General features: G+C 45.5%; 1 protein-coding gene across 3 annotated transcripts in view; it reads left to right on the forward strand.

Annotated features, from left to right (window-relative positions):
- The window catches only part of IPO9 (importin 9), an 82668-nt gene that overhangs the window by 49784 nt on the left and 10956 nt on the right, over positions 1-21928 (forward strand). For all 3 annotated transcript variants that reach the window (XM_033918453.1, XM_033918454.1, XM_033918455.1), the window contains exons 15-20: positions 4035-4261; positions 11786-11934; positions 13426-13554; positions 18799-19074; positions 20005-20171; positions 21356-21489. In XM_033918453.1, the coding sequence (XP_033774344.1) occupies positions 4035-4261; positions 11786-11934; positions 13426-13554; positions 18799-19074; positions 20005-20171; positions 21356-21489 (1082 nt within the window). The remainder of the gene's footprint in view (positions 1-4034; positions 4262-11785; positions 11935-13425; positions 13555-18798; positions 19075-20004; positions 20172-21355; positions 21490-21928) is intronic.

The raw sequence follows: 21928 nt of genomic DNA on the forward strand, positions 1-21928 counted from the left end.
TCACCCAGTAGAACTTCCTTCGACAGGATAAGGATTAGAGAATGTCACAGGGACAGTGTTTTTCTTCAACTCTGTTTGATCCCATCCGCACAAGCTTCGAATAGTTATGATTTTATATTGAAATCATATTATTAAAGTATAGAAAGAAACCATATTCTGCACAACTATCATTATATAAATCACAAATAATTTAGAACAGGGATCAGCAAAACCCCCATCCCTACTCCCCTGTCACAAATATCCCCTCCATTTTCGAGAAAACTGAGCAAGCCAAATTACCACAGAATGCTACATACAAAAATCATGCTAACAGAATACCTCTATCACACACACACAAATGCCAAATTCATAATAGCTGACCAAAAATGATAAACATGGAGTAAATTAAACCAAAATCCCAAGAAGCCACACCTTTGCATGTAGTAAACACCAAAGAAATAGATCCATTTCTTCCTATATTGTGCAAAACAAAGATCACACATGGCAGGAATAGTGCTAGGGGAGTGCAATTAGGGTAACTTCCCCCTGGCCAGAGAAAACCCTAACTAAGCCTACTGGAAGTTGAAGAAGGTACAGCCTGTTAGCGGGCTTTGTGGTCCCCAGTTATGTCTTAACACCAGCTCTGGCAGGATACACATTTCAAATCTGATATAGTCTAATCACAAAATAGAAAATACCTTTTGTTGTCTCATAACATAACAGATTCTTATATACTGCAGCTACCTTGTGATTCTGTGCTGTTAACAAACTAAGAAAGTACTGACCATTCACAGTAGATTAGTCAAAATATTTGCCAAACAAGTATGTTTTCAACAATTTTCTGAAAACCAGATAAGAAGTAGAAATAGATATATAGGTACCAACTTGTTTATCCCACATTGCTGCCTGATATGCCAAAATTTTGCTAAAGAATAGTTTATAAACACATCCTTTTACTGATGGAAAGTCAAAAAAATCATACTTTGCGTAGATATTTCCTATCGGCAAAATTAAAGTGATCGACAAGGTAGCTGGGTAAAAGTCCATTCAAAGCCTTAAAGCAGATACAAGCGAACTTGAAAACCACTCTTGCCTCTATTGTCAACCAATGTAGTGTGTAATAATACTGCGATATGTAATCAGATCTTTTCAATCCAAAGATCAACCGTACCACAGAATTTTGAATGATCTGCAACCTTTTTATATTTTTATTTTTTTAAATCATGTTTTTATTCTTTAAAATCATGTTGGTCTCAAGCTCAAGCTGTTTTCTTCTGTCTTCTCTTAACTCACTCACCAGGATCTCCTGCCCATTTGACATTTCTTCTTTCTCCATTCTCACCATCCTTCCATCTATCTGTATGTATTTTTCCCCATGTTCAGCATCTCCTTTCTCTATGTCTCCTATATTTCCCTTTCTAGTATTTCCCCTTTACCCATCTCTCTGTCTTCATCATATCCCTATCCCCTCCCCCTGTGTCTAGTATCATTCCTCTATGTCCCTATGCCCCCCTAAGTTTAGCATCTCACTTCTGCGTTCTATTCTACCCCCCCCCCTCATGTCTAGCCATCTTCCCTCTGTGTCCATATTCCCTCCCATGTCTGGGATTGCCCTTCTTTGTCCAAATAGCCCCCATGAAGCATTCCACTTTATATCCCTGTCCATATGCTCCCAATCCCTGCCCATTATCTCCCCTCTTTTTGTATATCTCCCTGTCTAGCTTCTCCCCTCTTTTACTCCCTTACACCAATGTGTGTCAGTCTCACCCTCTCTCTTTCCATCTTCTGCTATGTTCAATATTTCACTCCCTCTTCCTTAATCCCCTTGGTTCATCATTTCTTTCCCTTCCCTTCTCTCCTCCACCTTGCAGGTCCACCACCTTTCTCCCTTCCCTTGGCACCCCTCCCATGGATTCAACAGCTCTACTTGCTTCAACCCCTCTCCTGGGCCCAACATCTCTATCCCTTCCCTCTGGCTCCAGTCTCCCTACCACATGGGTCCGGCACCTCTCCCGTCCCTCCAGCACTAGTGTGGGAAAAAAAATGAAATTGATAAAAAATAAAATTGGTAACTTAGAAATATACTTACTAACGTAGGGCTAGTGATAGATTAGGTTTCTTTAACATTGTAAGCATCTGGTTAACCTTTTTTTTTCCAGATGTAGCATAATTCATGTCTTTAATGTGAATGACAAGGACATAAGTTGCTTGACTGAAAGGACAACTTAGTAGGGCATTCATGTATTGAACAGTTAACCAATTTTAGCACTAACAAAAAATGTGTAATGGAGTGTATCGCAAAGATATAAACCATATATATGAAGTTATTAGTAGAATAACCTATGCACTCATGATAATAAATCTTTTACGCATTTATGTGAGCCCTTTGTTAGCTAAAATGTCACATTTCCTACATAAGGGGCAGGTTTTTGTTTAGAATTTAGAGCATACTATGTCTGCCTTTTAAGATGTATATGTCCTCATATATCGATATATTAATAAACAATTGTTAATTCAGAGTACAAGCTAGTGGGTTGTTTGGTTGGTTTTTTTTACAGTTTCCACACCAGCCCCCCCTTCAAGGTTCAAGCACCGAACTTCTCCTCCCACCCCCCGCAAGGTTCCAGCACCTCTCTCCCTTACTTCCAGTACTGAACTCCCCCCCCCCCAATACACATGGTTCCAGCACCTCTCCCTCCCCCCCCCCCATATGGGTCCAGCCCTCTAGCACCACACACACACACACACACACACACACTCTCTCACACACTCCTTTGGCCGAGTCCCCCCCTTCTGACGTAAAGAAAACAGGAAGTTGGGCGCGGGAAGGGAGGCATAGAGGGGCTGATCTGTCGCACTGGCAGTAAATTTGCTGGGTTTTCCTGTGGTTTACCGAGGGTCCATGTCCCCATGTCATTCTATAGTAAGGATATCCAGAGGCGTTTGGGTATCTTTCCCTCCCTTCTTCCCCCCCCCCCCAACACAAGGTTATGCTTCTTGCCTTTTGCCCCCACCCCATAGCTACATTAAAACAAAAGTGGCTAAATGTGGGTGTTGCAGTAAGTAGCAGGTGGGGGTGGGGGTAGACTCCATCTGGTGCTAAGCCTAGTGTATCTGAAGGGAGCTTTGGTGAGCAGCTCATTCTTATGGCCAGTAGTCTTTTTAGGCCAGGAACAGTGCTGGTAGTGAAGTTTGCAGCAGCAAATGGGTGTGCCTGAACGGCAAGTTTTCAAGTGCAAGAAATTGTGCAGCAGATGGAAGCCCCATTGGAATGTGCCAACTGCAGTTGAGAGGTTCTTTGTTACATTTTGTTGATTCTGGACAGGTTTGATAGGAACGATGAGAGAGGAACATTTTTGGTCTTAACCTGCTAAAAGTTTGCTCTTCGAGTCTTACCAGACTAGCCCAGAATCTCTCCCTAGTTTGTAGTTATTCTGTTTGGGGGGGGGGGGGGCAGGTTTATGACAAAGAAGAAGGATGTTTTGGGCTGCTGTAGTGATTTCAGCTGGAGTCCTGGATTCTTCTCATCTGATAGAAATTCAGAGGGTTTTTGTCTACCGTTAATTGTTACAGAAGGACTTTGCCCTTTATAGGGCAGAGTTCACAAGTAATTAGTCTTGCTCTCCATTTGCTGGTTAACGGGCATAACCCATTGGTTCTGGACTAGTCTGGTAAGACACCCAAGGAAAGAGTTTACCAGGTAAGGCCAAAATTTCCTCAAGTATACACATAAATGAGCCCATAAAATTTATGCATGTTAAAAACTAGGCAAATGTGAATAAATTTCCAAGTGTAGTTTTGAAAAGGGAAGGATGTGCATACTTTTATTTAAAAAAAATTATTTGGTACAATAAAGTACCTGTGTACTGTTGTTCACTCCTCCTGTTGAAGTGATCTCATTTTCCAATTGCACAAAAATGGGATGGATCTCTCTAGTACTTGGTATTTGATTTCACCATGTGTGGTTTCAGGCATTTCCCTCTCTCCTAGCTCCCTGTTTCTTCCCAGTAAGTATCTTCACAGAATTTTCTGCTTGTCCTTTCTGTTCTCTCCAGTTATTGTGACCAGCTGAAAATCTCGGAAAGCACACACGTGTTGCAGCCGTTCCTCCCCAGCATTCTGGATGGACTGATCCATCTAGCAGCTCAGTTTACCTCCGAGGTTCTGAACTTGGTCATGGAGACACTCTGCATCGTGTGCACGGTGGATCAGACATTCACGGCGAATGCAGAAAACAAGATATGTCCTTTCACCATTGCAATCTTCCTCAAATACAGTAATGGTATGATCCCAAAGTTTTGTACATTTTTTTTCTATTCTTCTTTTTACATAATTTTATTCCTTATTCCACAGGAAAACACTGGAGAGTCAAATCCACAAGATCAATATTCAAACACGATGGAGTGGATAAGTCCAAATAAAGACTGGTTAACTCTGAGTATTTGAGTCCATGTTCGTTGAATTTTGTTACATACTCAGAGTTAACCAGTCTTTGTTTGGACTTATCCACTCCATCGTGTTTGATTCCTTATTCCACTACATTTATTTTCCAGCAAACGTCTATCCCATGCTATGTTTTCCAACCCAAATTGGGCCATTTTTAGACCTCCCATGGAGCCTTAAAAACCATTTTGTATTCTTTAGCACTCTCCAGACCAGTAGAGGTTAATCTTTACGAATGGGTATATATCCAATCATGACCAGCAGGTGGAGACTGAAACAAAACTGTGGGACAGTATATACTATACTCCCTTCTCTATTTCTCTCAGTCTTCTTTCAGTCTCCAGCAGGTGTTGATGTGATCTGTACCCATCTCCCTTGGTAGGGCTGTTGGAATTTGTTTAGGGGGTTTATAGTCCCTGTTTTTGGCCGGACGGAGCTTGGGCGGACCCTGTTTGGGGGTTCGTCCGACCTCGGGGGTGTCAAACCCGGCGGGTCTCGAGCGGGGTCCCTCATCCACTTCCTCCACCTCCCCACATTTTTTTAGAGGAGCCTCAGCAGTAAGCCTTGCCCCCTAAATCAAGCAAGGCATATTGCTTCGAGAGCCTGTGGAGTCTGTTCTGTAAAAAAAAAATAAATCCTGAGGTAGTGCTGGTCTGGAGGGTTGTTTCCCTTTAAGAAAACTGTATTTTACTGTATTTTTTCATCTAACCGGCACTTTTTTATAGCTAGGTCGCGTATGGAGCAATGAGCACTTCTAAAGGGAAAAAGTGCTCATTGTGCTCCAGGCGCGAGGCACTCGCGGCCGGCCTGTGCAAGCGGTGTTCAGGCCGGTGCGGTGGAGGAGCTCCGTCGGCAGCGGCTGCAGGCGCCCAGAGCTCCCCGCCGATGGTGCCTCGCGAGTCGGCTGGGAGCAGTGGGGAAGCCCGGTCTTCCCCAACCGCCCACGGAGGGATTCCCCGAGCCGCCGATGGTCGGGTTGTTGGGGATTCCCTCTCAGCTGATATTTTGACAGCTGATGCCGACTTGCCTGTTTTGGCGGCTGGGACTGTTCAGGCTTCTCAGCCGCTACAGGCTATGGAGGGAGCATTTTTGGCGGGAAAGTCGCCATCTTCTCAGTCTGGCCCCTCCATTTTGTCTTCCACCTCGGGTGACCTTCCCCCTGTATTGGAAAAACAGGGGCAGGTTTCTGCTGGGTCCCCTGCTGTGGCAGGGAGTCCCTTGGGACCCTCGGGGGGTTTTTCTCCTGATTTATTTTTTTCCTTGTGCAGAGCCTATTTTCAGGTGGCTGGGGGTCCCGGTTGCGCTCAGGGGGTTTCGGGGAGTGGGGTTTCCTCCGCTCTCCCTGCGGCTTTGCCTCTCTCGTCTGTTGTGGCGTCCCCTCCTCCTCCTCCCTTGTCCAAGCGTCCGCGGGTGTCGTGGGATGAGGATTTATGGTCGGAGGAGCGTGTCGGTCTGGATGAGGACCTGGACTTTTCTGAGGATTTCCAGGACCCTCTCGAGGGGACGGCCGCTGGCGGCGGGTTGTCGGGTTTCCCGTCCTCCGGCGAAGAGGCGTCAGTGGTGCGCCTTTTTCAGAGAGATGAGCTGCCGGACCTGATTCAACAGGTTTCTTCGGTGTTGCGTTTTGAGGATGCGCCGCCGGAGACTCCGCGTGTGGGGGACCCTCTGCTACGAGGGATCCGTTCCGTTTCCCACTCTTTTCCTATGCATCAGGATATTCGGGATATTATACTGGAACAGTGGAAAACGCCGGAGGCGCCGTTTCATTTGGCGCGCAGCATGGCTCGTTTGTATCCCATCCCAGAGGGGGATCGGGTTACTTTAGCATCGCCAGTCGTAGACGCAGTGGTCTCGGCGATTTCTAAGCGGCATACCGTGCCTGTTGAGGGCGGTTCTGCCTTGCGGGACTCGGAGGAGCGCAAGTTGGAGAACATCCTTAAGCAAAATTTTCAGGTCTCTGCCTTTGGGGTCCAGTCGGCTATTTGTGGGGGGCTGGTTGCTCGCGCCGTGTTTCAGTGGGCTGAGTGTGTCCTGGATCGGGAGTCTGATGACTGGTCTCTGGTGGATCAGGAGGTGGCGAAGATTGAGATGGCTGCCTCGTTCCTCTCAGATGCTCTGTATGACTTGGTGCGGATCTCGGCTAAGTCTATGGCCTTTGGTGTGGCCGCGCGGTGTATTTTGTGGCTGCGCGCTTGGGCGGCGGATGCTGCGTCCAAAGCTAAGCTTACTAAATTTCCCTTTCGGGGATCCTTTTTGTTTGGGGAGGAATTGGATAAGTTGATTCAGACTCTGACGGACTCAAAGGTGCCCCGTCTGCCTGAGGACCGTGCCCGCCCTGCGTCTCGGGGTGGCGCTGCCCGGGGGCGTTTGCGGGAGTTTCGCAAGTATCGCCCTGGGCGTGGGGCTGCTTCTTTCCCGGCTCCAGGGTTTTCCTGGGGTCGGTTCTTCCAGCGCATGCAGCCCTTTCGGGGGGCCCGTCGGGGGGCAGGGAATCCCTCCGCCGGTTCCCCCGCTTCCCGTCCTGCACAATGACTCCTTGCCGGCGCCCCCTTTGGTTCCGGTGGGGGCCCGGCTGCGCGAATTTTTCCCCAAATGGGCCGAGATCATGTCCGATCAGTGGGTCCTGGAGGTGGTGCGGGACGGTTATGCCCTGGAGTTCGCCCGCTCTCTGCCGGACCTTTTCCTCGCCTCTCCATGTCAGACTCCTTGGAAGACGCAGGCTTTTCGCCAGACCCTTCAGCGCTTGCTAGATCTCAAGGCAGTTGTTCCAGTGCCCCCTCCGGAGTGGGGCACAGGCAGGTACTCCATTTACTTTGTGGTGCCCAAGAAGGAGGGGACCTTTCGGCCCATCCTGGATTTGAAAGGGGTCAACAGGGCTCTCAAGATTCCTTCTTTCCGCATGGAAACTCTGCGGTCGGTCATTCTGGCGGTTCAGCCGGGGGAGTTTCTCACTTCTCTCGATCTGACGGAGGCCTACTTGCATGTTCCCATTCGGGCCTCTCACCAGCGCTTCCTTCGCTTTGCGATCTTGGGTCGGCACTATCAGTTCTGTGCGCTTCCCTTTGGTCTGGCCACCGCTCCCCGGACGTTCACCAAGGTGATGGTGGTCGTCGCGGCAGCCTTGCGGTCGGAGGGCATCCTGGTACACCCCTACCTGGACGACTGGTTGATTTGGGCAAAGTCATTGCAGGAGAGCTCCTGGGTTACGGCTCGGGTGGTGGAGTTTCTCCGGTCGCTGGGCTGGGTGGTCAACCTTTCCAAGAGTCGGTTGGTCCCGGCTCAGCGTCTGGAGTACCTTGGGGTTCTGTTCGACACCTCCTTGGGGAAGGTCTTCCTTCCAGAGGCCCGGGTGAGCAAATTGCAATCTCAGATTCGCCTGCTTGTGGCGTCCCGGTGTCCTCGGGCGCGAGATTTCCTCCAAGTCTTGGGGTCGATGGCGGCGTCCCTGGATGTGGTGAGGTGGGCGCGGGCCCACATGCGTCCTCTTCAGTATGCTCTGCTCCGGAGGTGGTCTCCCCAGAGGCACGGTTTGGATGTTCCTGTTCCCCTGTGAGGCATGGCGCGCTGCAGTCTGCGCTGGTGGCTCCGGACCCCTCACCTGGTTCAGGGGGTGGGTCTAGATCTCCCGCAGTGGACGGTGCTCCTTACGGATGCGAGTCTCCTCGGTTGGGGGGCTCAGTGTTTGGGTCACTCAGCTCAGGGCACCTGGTCCACGGAGGAGGCCTCCTGGTCGATCAACGTGTTGGAGACCAGAGCGGTCCGGCTGGCGCTGTTAGCTTTCCACTCCCTTTTGTTGGGCAAGTCGGTCAGAGTCCTGTCGGACAATGCCACGGCGGTGGCTTATGTCAGTCGTCAGGGGGGCACCAAGAGCACTCAGGTGGCGCAGGAGGCGGCTCGGCTCATGGTTTGGGCGGAGTCCCATCTTCTGGACCTCTCGGCCTCTCACATAGCCGGGGTAGAAAATGTTCAGGCGGACTTCCTCAGTCGTCACTTCCTGGATCCAGGAGAGTGGTGTCTCGGCGCCGTGGCGTTTCAGTTGATAGTGCAGACTTGGGGGCAGCCCCTGATGGACCTGATGGCCACGAGTGGCAACGCCAAAGTGCCCTGCTTCTTCAGTCGTCGCAGGGACGATCTGGCCGAGGGTCTGGATGCTCTGGTCCAACCGTGGCCGACGGAGGGGCTGTTGTATGTGTTCCCTCCTTGGCCATTAGTGGGCAGAGTACTTCTTCGCATTGTTCACCATCCGGGGCTGGTGGTTCTGGTGGCTCCGGATTGGCCTCGACGTCCATGGTATGCGGATCTGGTGAGGCATATGGTGGCGGATCCTCTTCCTCTGCCTCTCTTGGACGATCTTCTGACGCAGGGTCCCATTCCCATGTTCGACCCGTCTCCCTTTTGTCTTACGGCTTGGCTCTTGAAAGGGGTCGCCTTAGTAAGAAGGGATATTCAGATAAGGTGATCTCTACACTCTTGGGGTCCCGGAGGCTTTCTACCTCTCGGGCTTATGTGCGGGTTTGGCGTCTTTTTGAGGGATGGTGCCGGGCGCGGGGAGTGGTCTCTTTTCGCGCTTCCCTGCCTAACATTCTAGAGTTCTTGCAGGATGGCCTGGATAGAGGCCTGGCTTGGTCTTCTCTCCAGGTTCAACTTGCGGCCCTGTCGGCTTTTTGAGGGTTGGTGACAGGTCAGCGTTTGTCGGCCATTCCTGATGTGATTCGCTTTTTGCGGGCGGCCAAGTTGCTCAGGCCTCCCCTACGGCCCTCGGTTCCCTCTTGGGATCTCAATCTGGTTCTCTCTGTTTTGGTGTGCCCGCCTTTCGAGCCGTTGGATGGCTGTTCTTTGAAGGACCTTACTCTGAAGGTGGTCTTTTTGGTGGCCATTACTTCCGCTAGGCGTGTTTCTGAGCTACAGGCTTTCTCTTGTAGGGCTCCCTTCTTGGAATTTTCTAGGGAGCGGATTGTCTTGCGGCCTGTTCCTTCCTTTCTGCCGAAAGTAGTTTCTCCTTTTCATGTCAATCAATCGGTGGTCCTCCCAGTCTTGGGTGGTCGAGAGGGCTCTTCTGAACAACGGCAGCTGCGCAAGTTGGATGTCGGTGGGGTCCTCCGCTCTTATGTGCAGCGGACCCGGGAGTTCCGGAAATCCGATCATCTCTTTGTCCTTCTGGCGGGTCCTTGTTGGGGGCTGGCGCTTCTAAGGCTACTATTGCGCGCTGGATCGAGGAGACGATTGCTTCCGCTTATCTTCTGAGACAGAAGCCTGTTCCGGAGTTTCTCAAGGCTCATTCCACTCGGGGTCAGGCGGCTTCTTGGGCTGAGTCGTCGCTCTTGCCTCCAGTGGATATTTGTAAGGCTGCGGTTTGGTCCTCCTTGCATTCATTTGTTAGACATTATCGGGTAGATGTTCAGGCGCGTCGGGACGCGGTGTTCGGTGAGCGTGTTCTGGTATCGGCCCTTCGGGGGTCCCGCCCGTGAGAGGGACTGCTTTGGTACGTCCCATTCGTAAAGATTAACCTCTACTGGTCTGGAGAGTGCTAAAGAAGGAGAAATTAGGTTCTTACCTGCTAATTTACTTTCTTTTAGCTTCTCCAGACCAGTAGAGGTCCCCACCCTGTCTGTTGTTGTTGTTGTTGGGGCTGTTTCGCGGGCAATTTTTGTTTTTTGCTGCGGGTTCTAGTATTTTTCTAGGGCCGGGGAGAATTAAAGAACAGCGGCTGTGGCTCGGCTGGCTTAGCTGGCGAGCTGTGGGGACATTTTCCTTCGGGTATTTCTCCTCTGCATTTTCCAACAGCACTTGGGTATGTTAATTGTTACTCCTGTTCGGAGTATTGTTTTCTTTCTGTTTTCCAGTTCTTGGTTCTGCTTGGCTATTCGGCAGACTGAGGGAAATAGAGAAGGGAGTATAGTATATACTGTCCCACAGTTTTGTTTCAGTCTCCACCTGCTGGTCAAGATTGGATATATACCCATTCGTAAAGATTAACCTCTACTGGTCTAGAGAAGCTAAAAGAAAGTAAATTAGCAGGTAAGAACCTAATTTCTCCTTTCTGCTTAATGTTTTAATTTCTACATTTTGCCTCCTGTGCTTGTGCATTGCCATCTTCCTTAGGGTCTTATGATTTAGTGGTCTTTGAATGTTTATTCATTGAAGGAGAGCTAAAGTTTACCAAACACAAGCTTACTGCCTCTCTTCTTGCTCAGAAGCCAAGGGAATGTCCAATTCCACCTTATAAAAATGACTGAATTGAGGCAGAATGCAGATTTTTGCTATGCATATTCATAAGTATTAATAAAAAGCTGTTTGCTGGATCAGCATTGGGCTTCAATCCCATTGCTCATATTTGTGACTGGTGATTTGTCCTATGTGAAGAGAACACCCAAGAGGTAGGCAACTTGGTTTCTGCCTGCCTCGTCTAAATGCAAATTCGCTGAAATGTGTTTGGTTCATGATTATTATGTTTTCTTCAAATTATAAATATAAGAATAGTCATTATTTAATTAGGTTTCTGTTTATGAAGACTGTTTCTAAAACATAATTTAGGTCTTTAATGACTTTATTGTAAAAAGAAAATGGTTTTTTACATGCTAAATAGATAATGTAATCCATATTAAAATTCTGAGAACAGATATGTTTGTTTCTTTGTAGATGCATAACGGCAGCACTTGTGATCACATCCTGAGCTTCTATCTGTTCTTCTTTAAATGTAATGGAGGTGGTGGAGGGGGTTAGATATTATTTTCACATGATTTTCTTTTGGTATAGTTTAAAATCATCACTTGACATTGGAGCAAAGCATCATTTCCTTTTTTCTTTGGGCATTGGCACCTGCAAGGCTGGCCCACCCTAGGGTGACTAATTTTGAAGGCAGCACTGACATTGTAGTCGGTGACCAAACAAGATTTGTTGTGGCTCGTGCAGGGCTTTGAGTATCTGCAGGCTCCACAGGGCATGTGCAAATACTCAAGACTCTATTCCTGCCATGCTGAGCCTGGTTTGATATTGCAGGCCCTGGCAACAGCCTCTACATCAACCAGAGCCTAGCAGAGGGAGGGGAGGAGGAGATGCTGAACACTTGGGTGATTGTAGGAAGAGGAGATGTTGAACACTTCAAGTTGGGGGAATGGGGAAGGGAGGATGTTGGACACTATAGATGCAGTAAAGAAATGAAGGACACCTTGGGGATATATGAAAGGGCATGAGGATGCTGGATTACCCCAGGGGCTGTAGCTAAAGGTTCACCTAAAGCATTGGATACCTTTTGGGTTAACCTAGGCATGTGGGATAACATGCTTTTGTCCCCTCATTTTGTGTACATGTAAGCAAAAACAGTGCTACTTTCTATAGCTTGCTGTCTGTTCCTTTTTTGCAGACCCTGTCATTGCTTCTCTTGCTCAGGACATCTTTAAGGAGTTGGCGCAAATAGAAGCATGTCAGGGCCCCATGCAGATGAGGTTAATACCAACTCTGGTCAGCATCATGCAAGCCCCTGCTGATAAGATTCCATCAGGATTGTGTGCTGTAAGTACAATACAGACCAGAGAAATAAAATTCCAGGTAGCTATATAGATAATAATAATAATAACGGTTTATATATAGCAGGACCGTGAAGTTCTATGTGGTTTACAATGATTATAGAGAATGTTACAAATTGAATAGAATTGACATAGTTAGTGTCTATTGTTTAGCAGATCTGGAGGTCTGGTATTGAGAGAGATATTCTGCGAATCAGTTACCTATGTACTTTAAGAACAAGTATGTTTTCATTTGTCTCCTAAATATAGATAGATATATGTATAACATATTCAGAACATTCTATCAAGCTGTTACATTCAGAGTTGATTAGGTTGAAAAAAGACCACCTTTATCATCCATGCCAGTCCAGATGAATAGTTTATGTCCCCCTGTCAGCAGATGGAACCAGTGAAAAACAGCTCATAGCTGACTTCTTTCCCTATATAGAGGGTTGGTACTGCCTTCAGCTCCGCAGTATTTCTCTTGTTCCCCTGGAAAGCTGTAGACCCAGGTTCCCAGACAATGCTATAGGCAGCATTTATTTTTAGGGCTGATTTATATCCACCCTTGGGAACAGATTTAAGAACTAGGATTGGCAGAGGCAGGTCCCGAGAACCTAGGCCAGGGTTAGGCAATTCCGGTCCTCGAAAGTCAAAGCCAGGTCAGGTTTTCAGGATCTCCACCATGAATATGTATGAGATGGATTTGCATGCAATGCCTCCTTGAGATGCAAATCTATCTCATGCATTTTTATTGTGGATATCCTGAAAACCTGATCTGACTCCGGCTCTCGAGGACCGGAATTGCCTACCCTGGCCTAGGCTAAACTCAGTGGTGCTGGGTCCCTCTCCCAAGGGTCCCTCTCCCAGCCCCCTTTCCAGTTCTTGTGGGGATGTGTGGCTGCAGTGCATACTGTCCTTCCCTAATCCTGGGAGGGAGCAAGTTTCCTAATTGCTAGTATGATTTTGTTTGCACCTGTGCTCAGTTTTCTGCCTAATAGGAGGGATCTTTCACTGTTGGGACTGTTTTCCTTGTTTGGATGCTGGAATATAATGTGAATTGGCTTTGCATCGCCATTCCTAGAATACTGAGGGGGCAACAACTTGGCCAGCAAGAGATTTATACTGTTCTGAGGAAGCTGCACCATAGTGAAATTTCTCATGGGATTTGGTTTGTTTCCTCTTATTACCAAGTCTTTACAGCTCCAAGATAGGAATCAGTGAACTGAACAAACAAGTTTTGTTAGTCACAAAGCAGACAGTCAACTGATATAATTGTAAATGATGTTTCAAGAACTACCTGTCAGGTACATTTTAGCCAGAACTGAGAATATTTACTTCCTAATACTATAAGCCTTTAATGAATGGAGAGAATTGTGGGTGTCTTTCCACGTATCCAGTTGACACAGTGTCCAAATGAGGTAATGCGATGCTAATAGAGCAGGGAAGACGAGAGAGAACAAGATAAATCTGACCTGTTTGCTTTGCTTCTTTTCAGACGTCCATTGATATATTGACCACAGTGGTACGGAACACAAAACCTCCCTTGTCAGAGCTTCTCATCTGCCAGGCGTTCCCTGCTGTGGCACAGTGCACACTACACACAGATGACAATGCTACCATGCAGGTAAACAAAAGAAACAGCATGCAAAAACATCTAATGGAGCAAATAATCCAAGAGTAACTGGAGATGGCTTTGCATGAAAATGTAAAAATGTTTGTGTGTCTCTAGGGTTTATGGATGTTAGGTAGACTGAGGAAGGGCTAAGGGACATTGATCTGTTTCCAAAACTTAAAACTAGATTAGTTTGAGAGTTGAATATAAAAGTGTGATACTGCAGTAATAATGTAGCTGAGGAGTGTTGGGCAATCCATATCACCTATCATTCCTAAGCAGTTGAAGGATTCTGCATTTAGGAATGTGCTTATGCTGTCTACTAGAGAATGTATTTTTTCGGTTAATGGTCCACAATTGTGGAACTCCCTTCCTGATCACATCTGATCAGAAACTAATCTTAAACAATTCAAACTCCTCTTGAAATCATTCCTATTCTTAGAGGCCTTTGCTTAAAAGCTCTCAACTATGTAGTCATAGACAGAACTCTGATTTTTGCTAAGTAATTAGAAACACAAATTTTACTTTTTTAATTAAAATAGAATTTAAATTTAAATTCTATTTTAATGCTCGTCTCTCATCTTTCTTTTAATTGTCATTATGTCATTTCATTTCTCATGCTGTTTTAAAATGTTTTTATTGTAAACCGCATAGATGCATTCACCATTGCAGTATATCAAATATGAAATAAACTTGGAAACTTGGTCTGTTGGTAAATAAAACAGAGATAACACAGTGTAGTGTTTCTTACCCAGGTTTGCTCTGAGAGAGTGGAATAAAATTAGCTCCAGCATTTGTCGCCTGATAATGAAGAGAGTGGTAAATCTTTACTCTTCTTTCCACCCCCAAACTCTCCGTTGTACGGTGCTTTCAGAAACTGTTGCTTGAAGGCTTTTACTTTGAACTTATACCGGTGCTCTGACAAATGACTCATTTTTGTTTTTAGACAAAATTTATGCATCTTGTGACACTCAGCTGTCCATATAAAACCTGATGGTTCTTCTGACCGAGCATGGCAGAGGAATAGCTAGTCATATTCTTCCTCTTTCTCTTCTTCCTTGTCAGAAGTTGTACTGCACTGCAGAACCTTTTGTACCCATCCAGAGGACACTTCTAGGTTATTTAGAGCCATGTGTTATACCAGTGTCTCTCAAACTTTTTTTTTAGCTCCAGCATACTAAATAGTGCAAATGATTTTTGTGGCGCACTAAGCAGAGCACATTATAATTGAAATTATAAAATTGCAAAACCTAATCTAATCTAATCTAATCCTTAGGTTTGTATACCGCATCATCTCCACGTTCGTAGAGCTCGGCGCGGTTTACAGTAGAAGAAATAGGAACTACAACAGAGGGTTAGAGATAGAAGTGTGAAGAAAATTTAGAGGACTTGGGATGCCAACCAACAAAAAATTAAATTTGAGAATTATTTATTTGAAGTTCTTTAAGCTATATATGGGTAATTGTAACAATGGTGAAACTAAATTAGATAGAATAGAATTGCGAAAGATGTGCTTGTTTTTGAGTGCAAATTAACTCAAAACGTGTGTTTGCTTGTATACCATCGAGCCACGTTTTGAGTTAATTTGCACTGAAAAACAAGCACATCTTTTGCACTTTCAATTTAATTTCCTTCAGAGCTGAAAATCCAAGTTTGCAAAGATAAGAAGATTCAAACGGTAACAAAGCCTTGATTGCTTTGTTGCCCAAGTTAGGATAACTACTGCATAAAAAATAAAAATTACTTGCTGTTAATTTTCAAGGACCAATCACGTCAAAGAATGATGCTTGTCTGGGCAGTGGTATCCTTATACCCCCTTATGAGTCCATCTGTACAATATGATGATAGTTCCGGGATGGTTGTATAAATTTTAAATGTTACCTTGGTGTCTTGGACTCAGGGACGAGGCAGTGTTTTCTCTCACTGCTGCGGCGACGCAGTTACATTCCTCATTACACTTTAGTGTGCGTTTGCATACACTTCCAGCTCAGCTGTCTTTGCTCATAATAGATGTACATGTCTTCTATTCCAGTGAATACTTATGAATGGAATTTTTATGTTTCAATCATGTTTATTAGAAATGAGAAGTCACAACAGCAGTCAAAGATAGACAAGAGGGTTGACCACAACCACCAGTACCAACACAAGGAGGAGTAAGTGTGGCACAACTTTAATTTTCAAGACCAACATTTCTACAATTTTTAAACCTCCCAAACCCACCTCCTGAAGACTGGTTCTGCACATACCCCTGGAAATATACAGCAAAACAATGACAACAGACCAAGGTTAAAGAAAGTTCAGAACCCTGCTTCGTGCTACATGTGGCATGGAGTCCCAAAAAGGTTCCCAAGTCTGTTGAAACAGTTGTCCTTTAGAGGAGGATAAGGATTGAATACCCTGCCGCTCCAGTATCAATAGCGATATCATGTGGGTATGCCAAACACTCCACAGTGGTTCATCAGGAGCCAATTGGGTGAGCAGGATCACTTTTTTCCCTACTGCCAAAGCTTTGTGAAGGAGCCTTTGCAAGCCTTTAGATAGGCTGTGTTCCTCCAGGAGCCCCAAACAGGAGAGCAGGGGACTCCACCAGTTTACATTTCCATTGCTGTCATTTGACATTTTGGGACAGGAGTCACAAGGTCTAAAAGAAGCCACATATGCTTGGCGCAGTGATATATACAGTTGCAAGAATAATTTGTATTGAATTTCCCACAGCAGGGAACCATCCGGGATAATGCATGAATACATAACATAGGATCTCAAGAGAGGCTCTTAAGATGGCAAGTTGCAAGTCTTCAGACCAGGTCTCTGCCAGCAGCTGATAAGAGATTGAGGGTGCCGTCTTCCGGATGGCAGAGTGGTGGCGACGAAGAGGTACTTTATTTAGTGGACCAAAAGAATAAAAGGATGACAAACACTCCTGTTTCTCCTCTGTCAAATGTTCCTTCGGCAGTGAGCTCAAGTAGTGCCATAGCTGTTGGTAGGCAAAAATATCTGTAGTTCTGAGATGAAAGTCCTGTAGTAGTTCTGCAAAAGATTTGAGAGTTCCCTCTGAGGTTAAAACATGGAAGAGGTAACAAATGCCCTTGCACTCCCAGGCCAGAAAGCTCTTATTGTCAGTGCCCGACAAAAGGTCCAGGTTATTCCTTACAGAGAGGAAAGGAGTTATTTGGGGTGACAACTGCAGGTATTGGCAAGTTCATCACCAGGTGCTACATAGTGGGCATACCAAAATACAGTCTTTAAGGCGCAAAGACAGCTGAGCTGGAAGTGCATGCAAACGTGCACTAAAATGTAATGAGGAATGTAACTGCGTTTCCAAAGCAGTGAGAGAAAACCTAGTAGAATTACAATATCAGTCATTTATATGTCTCATGTGACTAGCTATCAGTAGATGTCTAATGTTCAATAAGCCCGGCTCTCCCCCCCCTCCCCTTCCCTTTATCCCTGGGTAACATCGCTTTGAACAGTCAGCCTAGTTTTTTTACCACGCCACAGGAATTTCTGGAGCAATCTGTGAAAGAATGCCTGGTCCCTGTCAGACACCAAGGTAACATTTGAAATTTGTACAACCATCCCGGACCTATCATCATATTGTACAGATGGATTCATCCTAACAATGAAAGGGGAAAGTGGTTGCCACAATACCAGTTTATGAGAAATGTCCTGTAGAAGGGGCTGCACATTCACCCAATAAAGTTCAGTGAACCAGTCTGGATACCCAAGTATTTTAATGTATATAGATGTCATTGGCATTCATGATAAAGTTTCTAATTGATTCCGAAGATTTTTATCATTGCATACTTATCAAGTACATTTTAACAAAACATATTCTAGCAGTTGGAGTAACCCTTGCGGGGTCCCTCAGGGTTTCCCACTTTCCTCCTTACTTTTTAACCTATATTTGTCCTCTCTCGGTTCTAGGGATCCCATTTAGGGATTAAGTTGTTGATGACATAACCATCTTGATCCCTACTTCATTTTCAATTTCTGTTATCAGCCATGTCATAGCTGAAGTCTTTGAGATAATTGAAAGGTGGAGGCTAAATTTTTTTATGCATCTCCATGTCAAAATTGCACTAAGACATCATTGACATTGAATACTATAGCTTATTCTGTTCAATCTACAATTAAAATTCTAGGAGTGATCTTAGAATCTGACCATGAAGAACCAGGTCAATTCCTTGGTACAGAAGGGCTTCCATACTTTATTACTATTAGAGCGTATTTTGACGTTCCTTCGTTCAGACTGTTGGTACAATCCCTGGTATTGAGTCAAGTGGACTACTGACAAGATGACATCACTTGACTGGCAACGTTCATCTATACACAGTAATTCGTTTGCTCATTCCTTGTGGTTTATAGAGTACCAGACCCCGGAAGAAGGTCACTCCTGACTAAAACATGGACCATGTCGGCTCTATACCACAATCCATCTACTGTGTATTTTTATTGGATTTTATGAACTGCACCTTGGATATCAAGATTGTCTGTCTGCATAAAGGTTTTGATCAAGATCATTAGTTCCACAGCTGCCTTTGTTTATATCTCTCTGCTCTCCCTCTTCTGGTAGATTTCTTTTGGTTTTCCAGACAGAAAGCAACCTGCCTTGCTCAGCTCATCACATGATCTTCCCCTGAAATGAATTATAAAAAAATAAAGTAAAATTCTGGAATCTCTCGTGGCACACCCAGAATCTTTTCAAGGCACACCACAGTTTGAGAGACACTGTTATACATAATCAGTCACCACTGTTCGCTGGGTAACCTGGATTTATCACACCGATATCTTTTTATTATTCCAATTGTCACTGGGCAATAAATAGAAAATATGCAACATTCTAGGATCTATCTTCCCACCCCCAATATACCATCATATAGTTGTGGTCTATAGATATATAGAGCTCTTCAGTTTTCATTACTAAAAACAATACCTGAACATGAATGCTAGACTGGACCTATAATTTAGTGCATAGGATCCGGGTTCAGCTTCCCCATTGGTTTGGGTGGTTTGGTATTGGGCATGCTAGGTGGTCTACTTAAGACCGGGGAAGGAAGTAAGACAACAGTTGGTAGTGTGTTTGCCCCTGGCAGCCAGCAAGCAGCATTGAAACTTTACCTCAGCCTGGTCCAGGTCCCTCTGAGTGGTCTAGGTATGTGACCCGGGGAAAGCATGACGAACAAGGAGAAAAATAGGGGACAAAGGAGAAAAAAATAACTCTGTTTCAAAGTTGTTGTTTTGTTTTCTTATTTTCAGAACGGTGGTGAGTGTTTGCGAGCTTATGTCTCGGTGGCACTGGAGCAGATTGCACAGTGGCATGATGAGCAAGGCCACAATGGGCTCTGGTATGTGATGCAGGTGGTCAGTCAGTTGCTGGACCCCCGAACATCAGAATTTACAGCTGCCTTTGTTGGTAGGCTTGTATCCACGCTGATTTCCAAAGCCGGAAGAGAACTTGGAGACAACCTGGACCAGATATTGCGAGCTATCCTCAGCAAAATGCAGCAAGCAGAGACATTAAGTGTAATGCAGGTACAGGGATCATTTCAGCTAAATTATAGCAAACTGTGCATGCAGTCTGAACTGATGGGCTTTTCTCTGCTGGGGAATATGCAGCAAAACAGGATGGTGAGTTTTATAACTTACTAACTAGGAATTTATTTCTCTCTAGTGTATGTATTGGTCTGCAGCAGAACCAGAGGGGACCAGAACCCTTTTAAAAAAAAGTACACTGAAATAACTTGCAGCAATAACAAAAGAACTGGCTTTTTAGCATTTCATTGTTTTTAGGCTATCCAGAGTAGCAACAGCTTACATCAATGGTGCATTTCCCTTTACTTACACATGCTGGAGATCTTGATTCCATTATATTGTATGGGAGAGCCTGTTAAAGACCTGCAAAATGAATAATGGCTGATTGCCTTCTATCTGCTGTTCACGATGCTGTCATCTGTTGTATGGTGGCCAATGCCTGACCAGAAGCAAGTCCTAGGCATAGAGTATTCCTTTGGAAAAAGAGCCTAGGTTACCCCACTGCAGGGTCTGGCTGTTAAGATTAGCTCCTAGAATTATCACATACATTCTATTTAATTAGCACCTCTTCTTGTTTTTAATACAGCTAGAGAGTCAAAAGATGAAACTGTCATGGCTCTTAGGAGGGCAACATCCCAATGGCCAGACTTAACTATTCCCATTGACTGACTTTCAGATGAAACCCTTGAACCAAGGACAATTGTTGTACCCAGCTGAATGTAAGAAATTTTAAGATAGAGGAAAACTCTGGGTCTTCATGAGTGAAGCCTTGTAGTGCCATAGTCTAACAGAGGTCAGTTTTGATAATATGGAAGCCAAATGAGCAGAAAGAAACTTGGGCCACAAAAACAAGAAGGGTGTTTGATATCTGGTTATGTGTTGAAAGAACTTATTTAAAAGCTGCATGCATGCTTTGTTTTTCTCTTGTAGTCTTTGATCATGGTGTTTGCTCACTTGGTTCACTCTCAGCTGGAGCCACTATTAGAATTTCTCTGCAGTCTCCCGGGACCCACTGGCAAACCTGCCCTAGAGTTTGTCATGGCCGAGTGGATGAACCGGCAGCATTTATTCTATGGACAGTATGAAGGCAAAGTCAGGTATTTGTACTCCCTAGCATTTGATTACTGGGCTTCCCAGTCTTACAAATGAAAATCTGGGTCGCCACATAAGGAATTATGTTTCTAGAACCTGCATCTCACATGGGCTATTTAAGTAGTAGTTGTAACACTTAAGATAGTGTTAGCATAGACATGTCTGGGGGGGTTTAAAAAAGGTTTGGATAATTTCCTAAAAGAGAAGTCCATAGGCTATTCAGTGACATAGTAAGGGGAGGTGGAGCAGACTGCCCCAGGCGCCGTCTTGGTAACAGCGCCTGCATCCCTCCTCCACCCCCTCACTCCTTCCCACTCCTCCCCCCCGCTGCGCCCACCTTCTCTTCCCTATCTCTGTCTCTTTACCGGTGTGAGCAGCAACTCCAACCTGTTGCTCGTGCCAGCATCGGCTCTCCCTCTGACATCACTTCTGGGTCTCGCACCTGGGAAGTGACATCAGAGGGAGAGCTGACGCGGGCAGAGAGTTGGTGATGCCGCTCACATCGGGGAAGTTAAGAGGTATAGGGTAGAGAAGGAGTGTGCACGCGCGGAAAGGGGGAAGGAGTTGAGGGGTGCAGAGAAGAGGATGGTGGAGGGGCCCAGGCGCCTCTAACCCCTGCTATGTCACTGAGACCATTATTGAGTTGGCTTGGGGAAATCCACTGCTTATTCCTAGGCTAAGCAGCATAAAATCACTACTTGGGATCTAGCTAGGTACTTGGGACACGGGTTGGCCATTGTTGGAAACAGGATACTGAGTTTGATGGACCTTCAGTCTGTCCCAGCATGGCAATTCTTATGTTCTTATGTAATTTTGTAAATAAAAGTAGACAATAGCTAACATAGTGCTATCTTGAATTGCTGGAAATGAGGCATTGCATAACTAGTATGTGGGAAGGTATTCTGCGGATGCAAAGAAGTGAGCTTAGGAAGAAGAGTGCAAGTTTTGGATAAGTGACTAATGATAGTGGAGACTAAAGGAGCTTTCCTCAGGTACTGGTTAAGGGGCGATGAGGGAAAAGGTGTGCCCATTCCTCTTCCTCCTTACAGCCTTTTCTCGTAAAAGGTTTAGGATATAAGCAAATAATCCTTGCATGTCCATGCTGTTCATCGCTGTAAGCAAGCTTTGAAGTCTAGTTTTTAAAACTGAGACCATCTTATCAGGAATCTCATTTTGCACCCTCTTGCAGCTCTGTGGCACTCTGCAAGCTTCTCCAGCATGGCATCAGTGCAGATGATAAGCGTCTACACAGCATTAAAGTGAAGGGAGAAGAAATATTTAATATGGATGAGGGGATCCGCACACGATCTAAAACGGCGAAAAGTGAGTGCAATTTAGAGTACAGGGGCTTGAGTGTTTGCATTATGAAGCATTCTCCCACTGTCACTGGTGTCGGGCTCAGACGCACATTGTTTTTGTGCATCTCACCATTTGCTTATGCCTCTTGCACTGGTATTTAAACACCGTGATCAGCACTGCTTCAAATGCTGACCGTGGTTTTTAAAATTCTGTTTGGATCTTCAGTGGCAGCAACTGGTGCCTTAAATTTCTAGTTCAATAGGAAAGTCAGTCTTGAACTAGTAGGTTTATGCACCATGACCTGCGGGTTGTGTCTAGATAGCCTCATTTGCATTTTTCTGCTTCACCTCCCTTCTCCCTAGGCTATCCTATACTCCTCAGTTATTTTCTCTACATGTGAGGTGGTAGGAGCCTGTCTGTTCGGCTCATGTTTATTTCTTTTTTGGGGGTTTTATCATCCAAT

This window comes from Geotrypetes seraphini, chromosome 13 (assembly GCF_902459505.1).
Source record: "Geotrypetes seraphini chromosome 13, aGeoSer1.1, whole genome shotgun sequence".
In the NCBI taxonomy this organism is placed as follows: domain Eukaryota; kingdom Metazoa; phylum Chordata; class Amphibia; order Gymnophiona; family Dermophiidae; genus Geotrypetes; species Geotrypetes seraphini.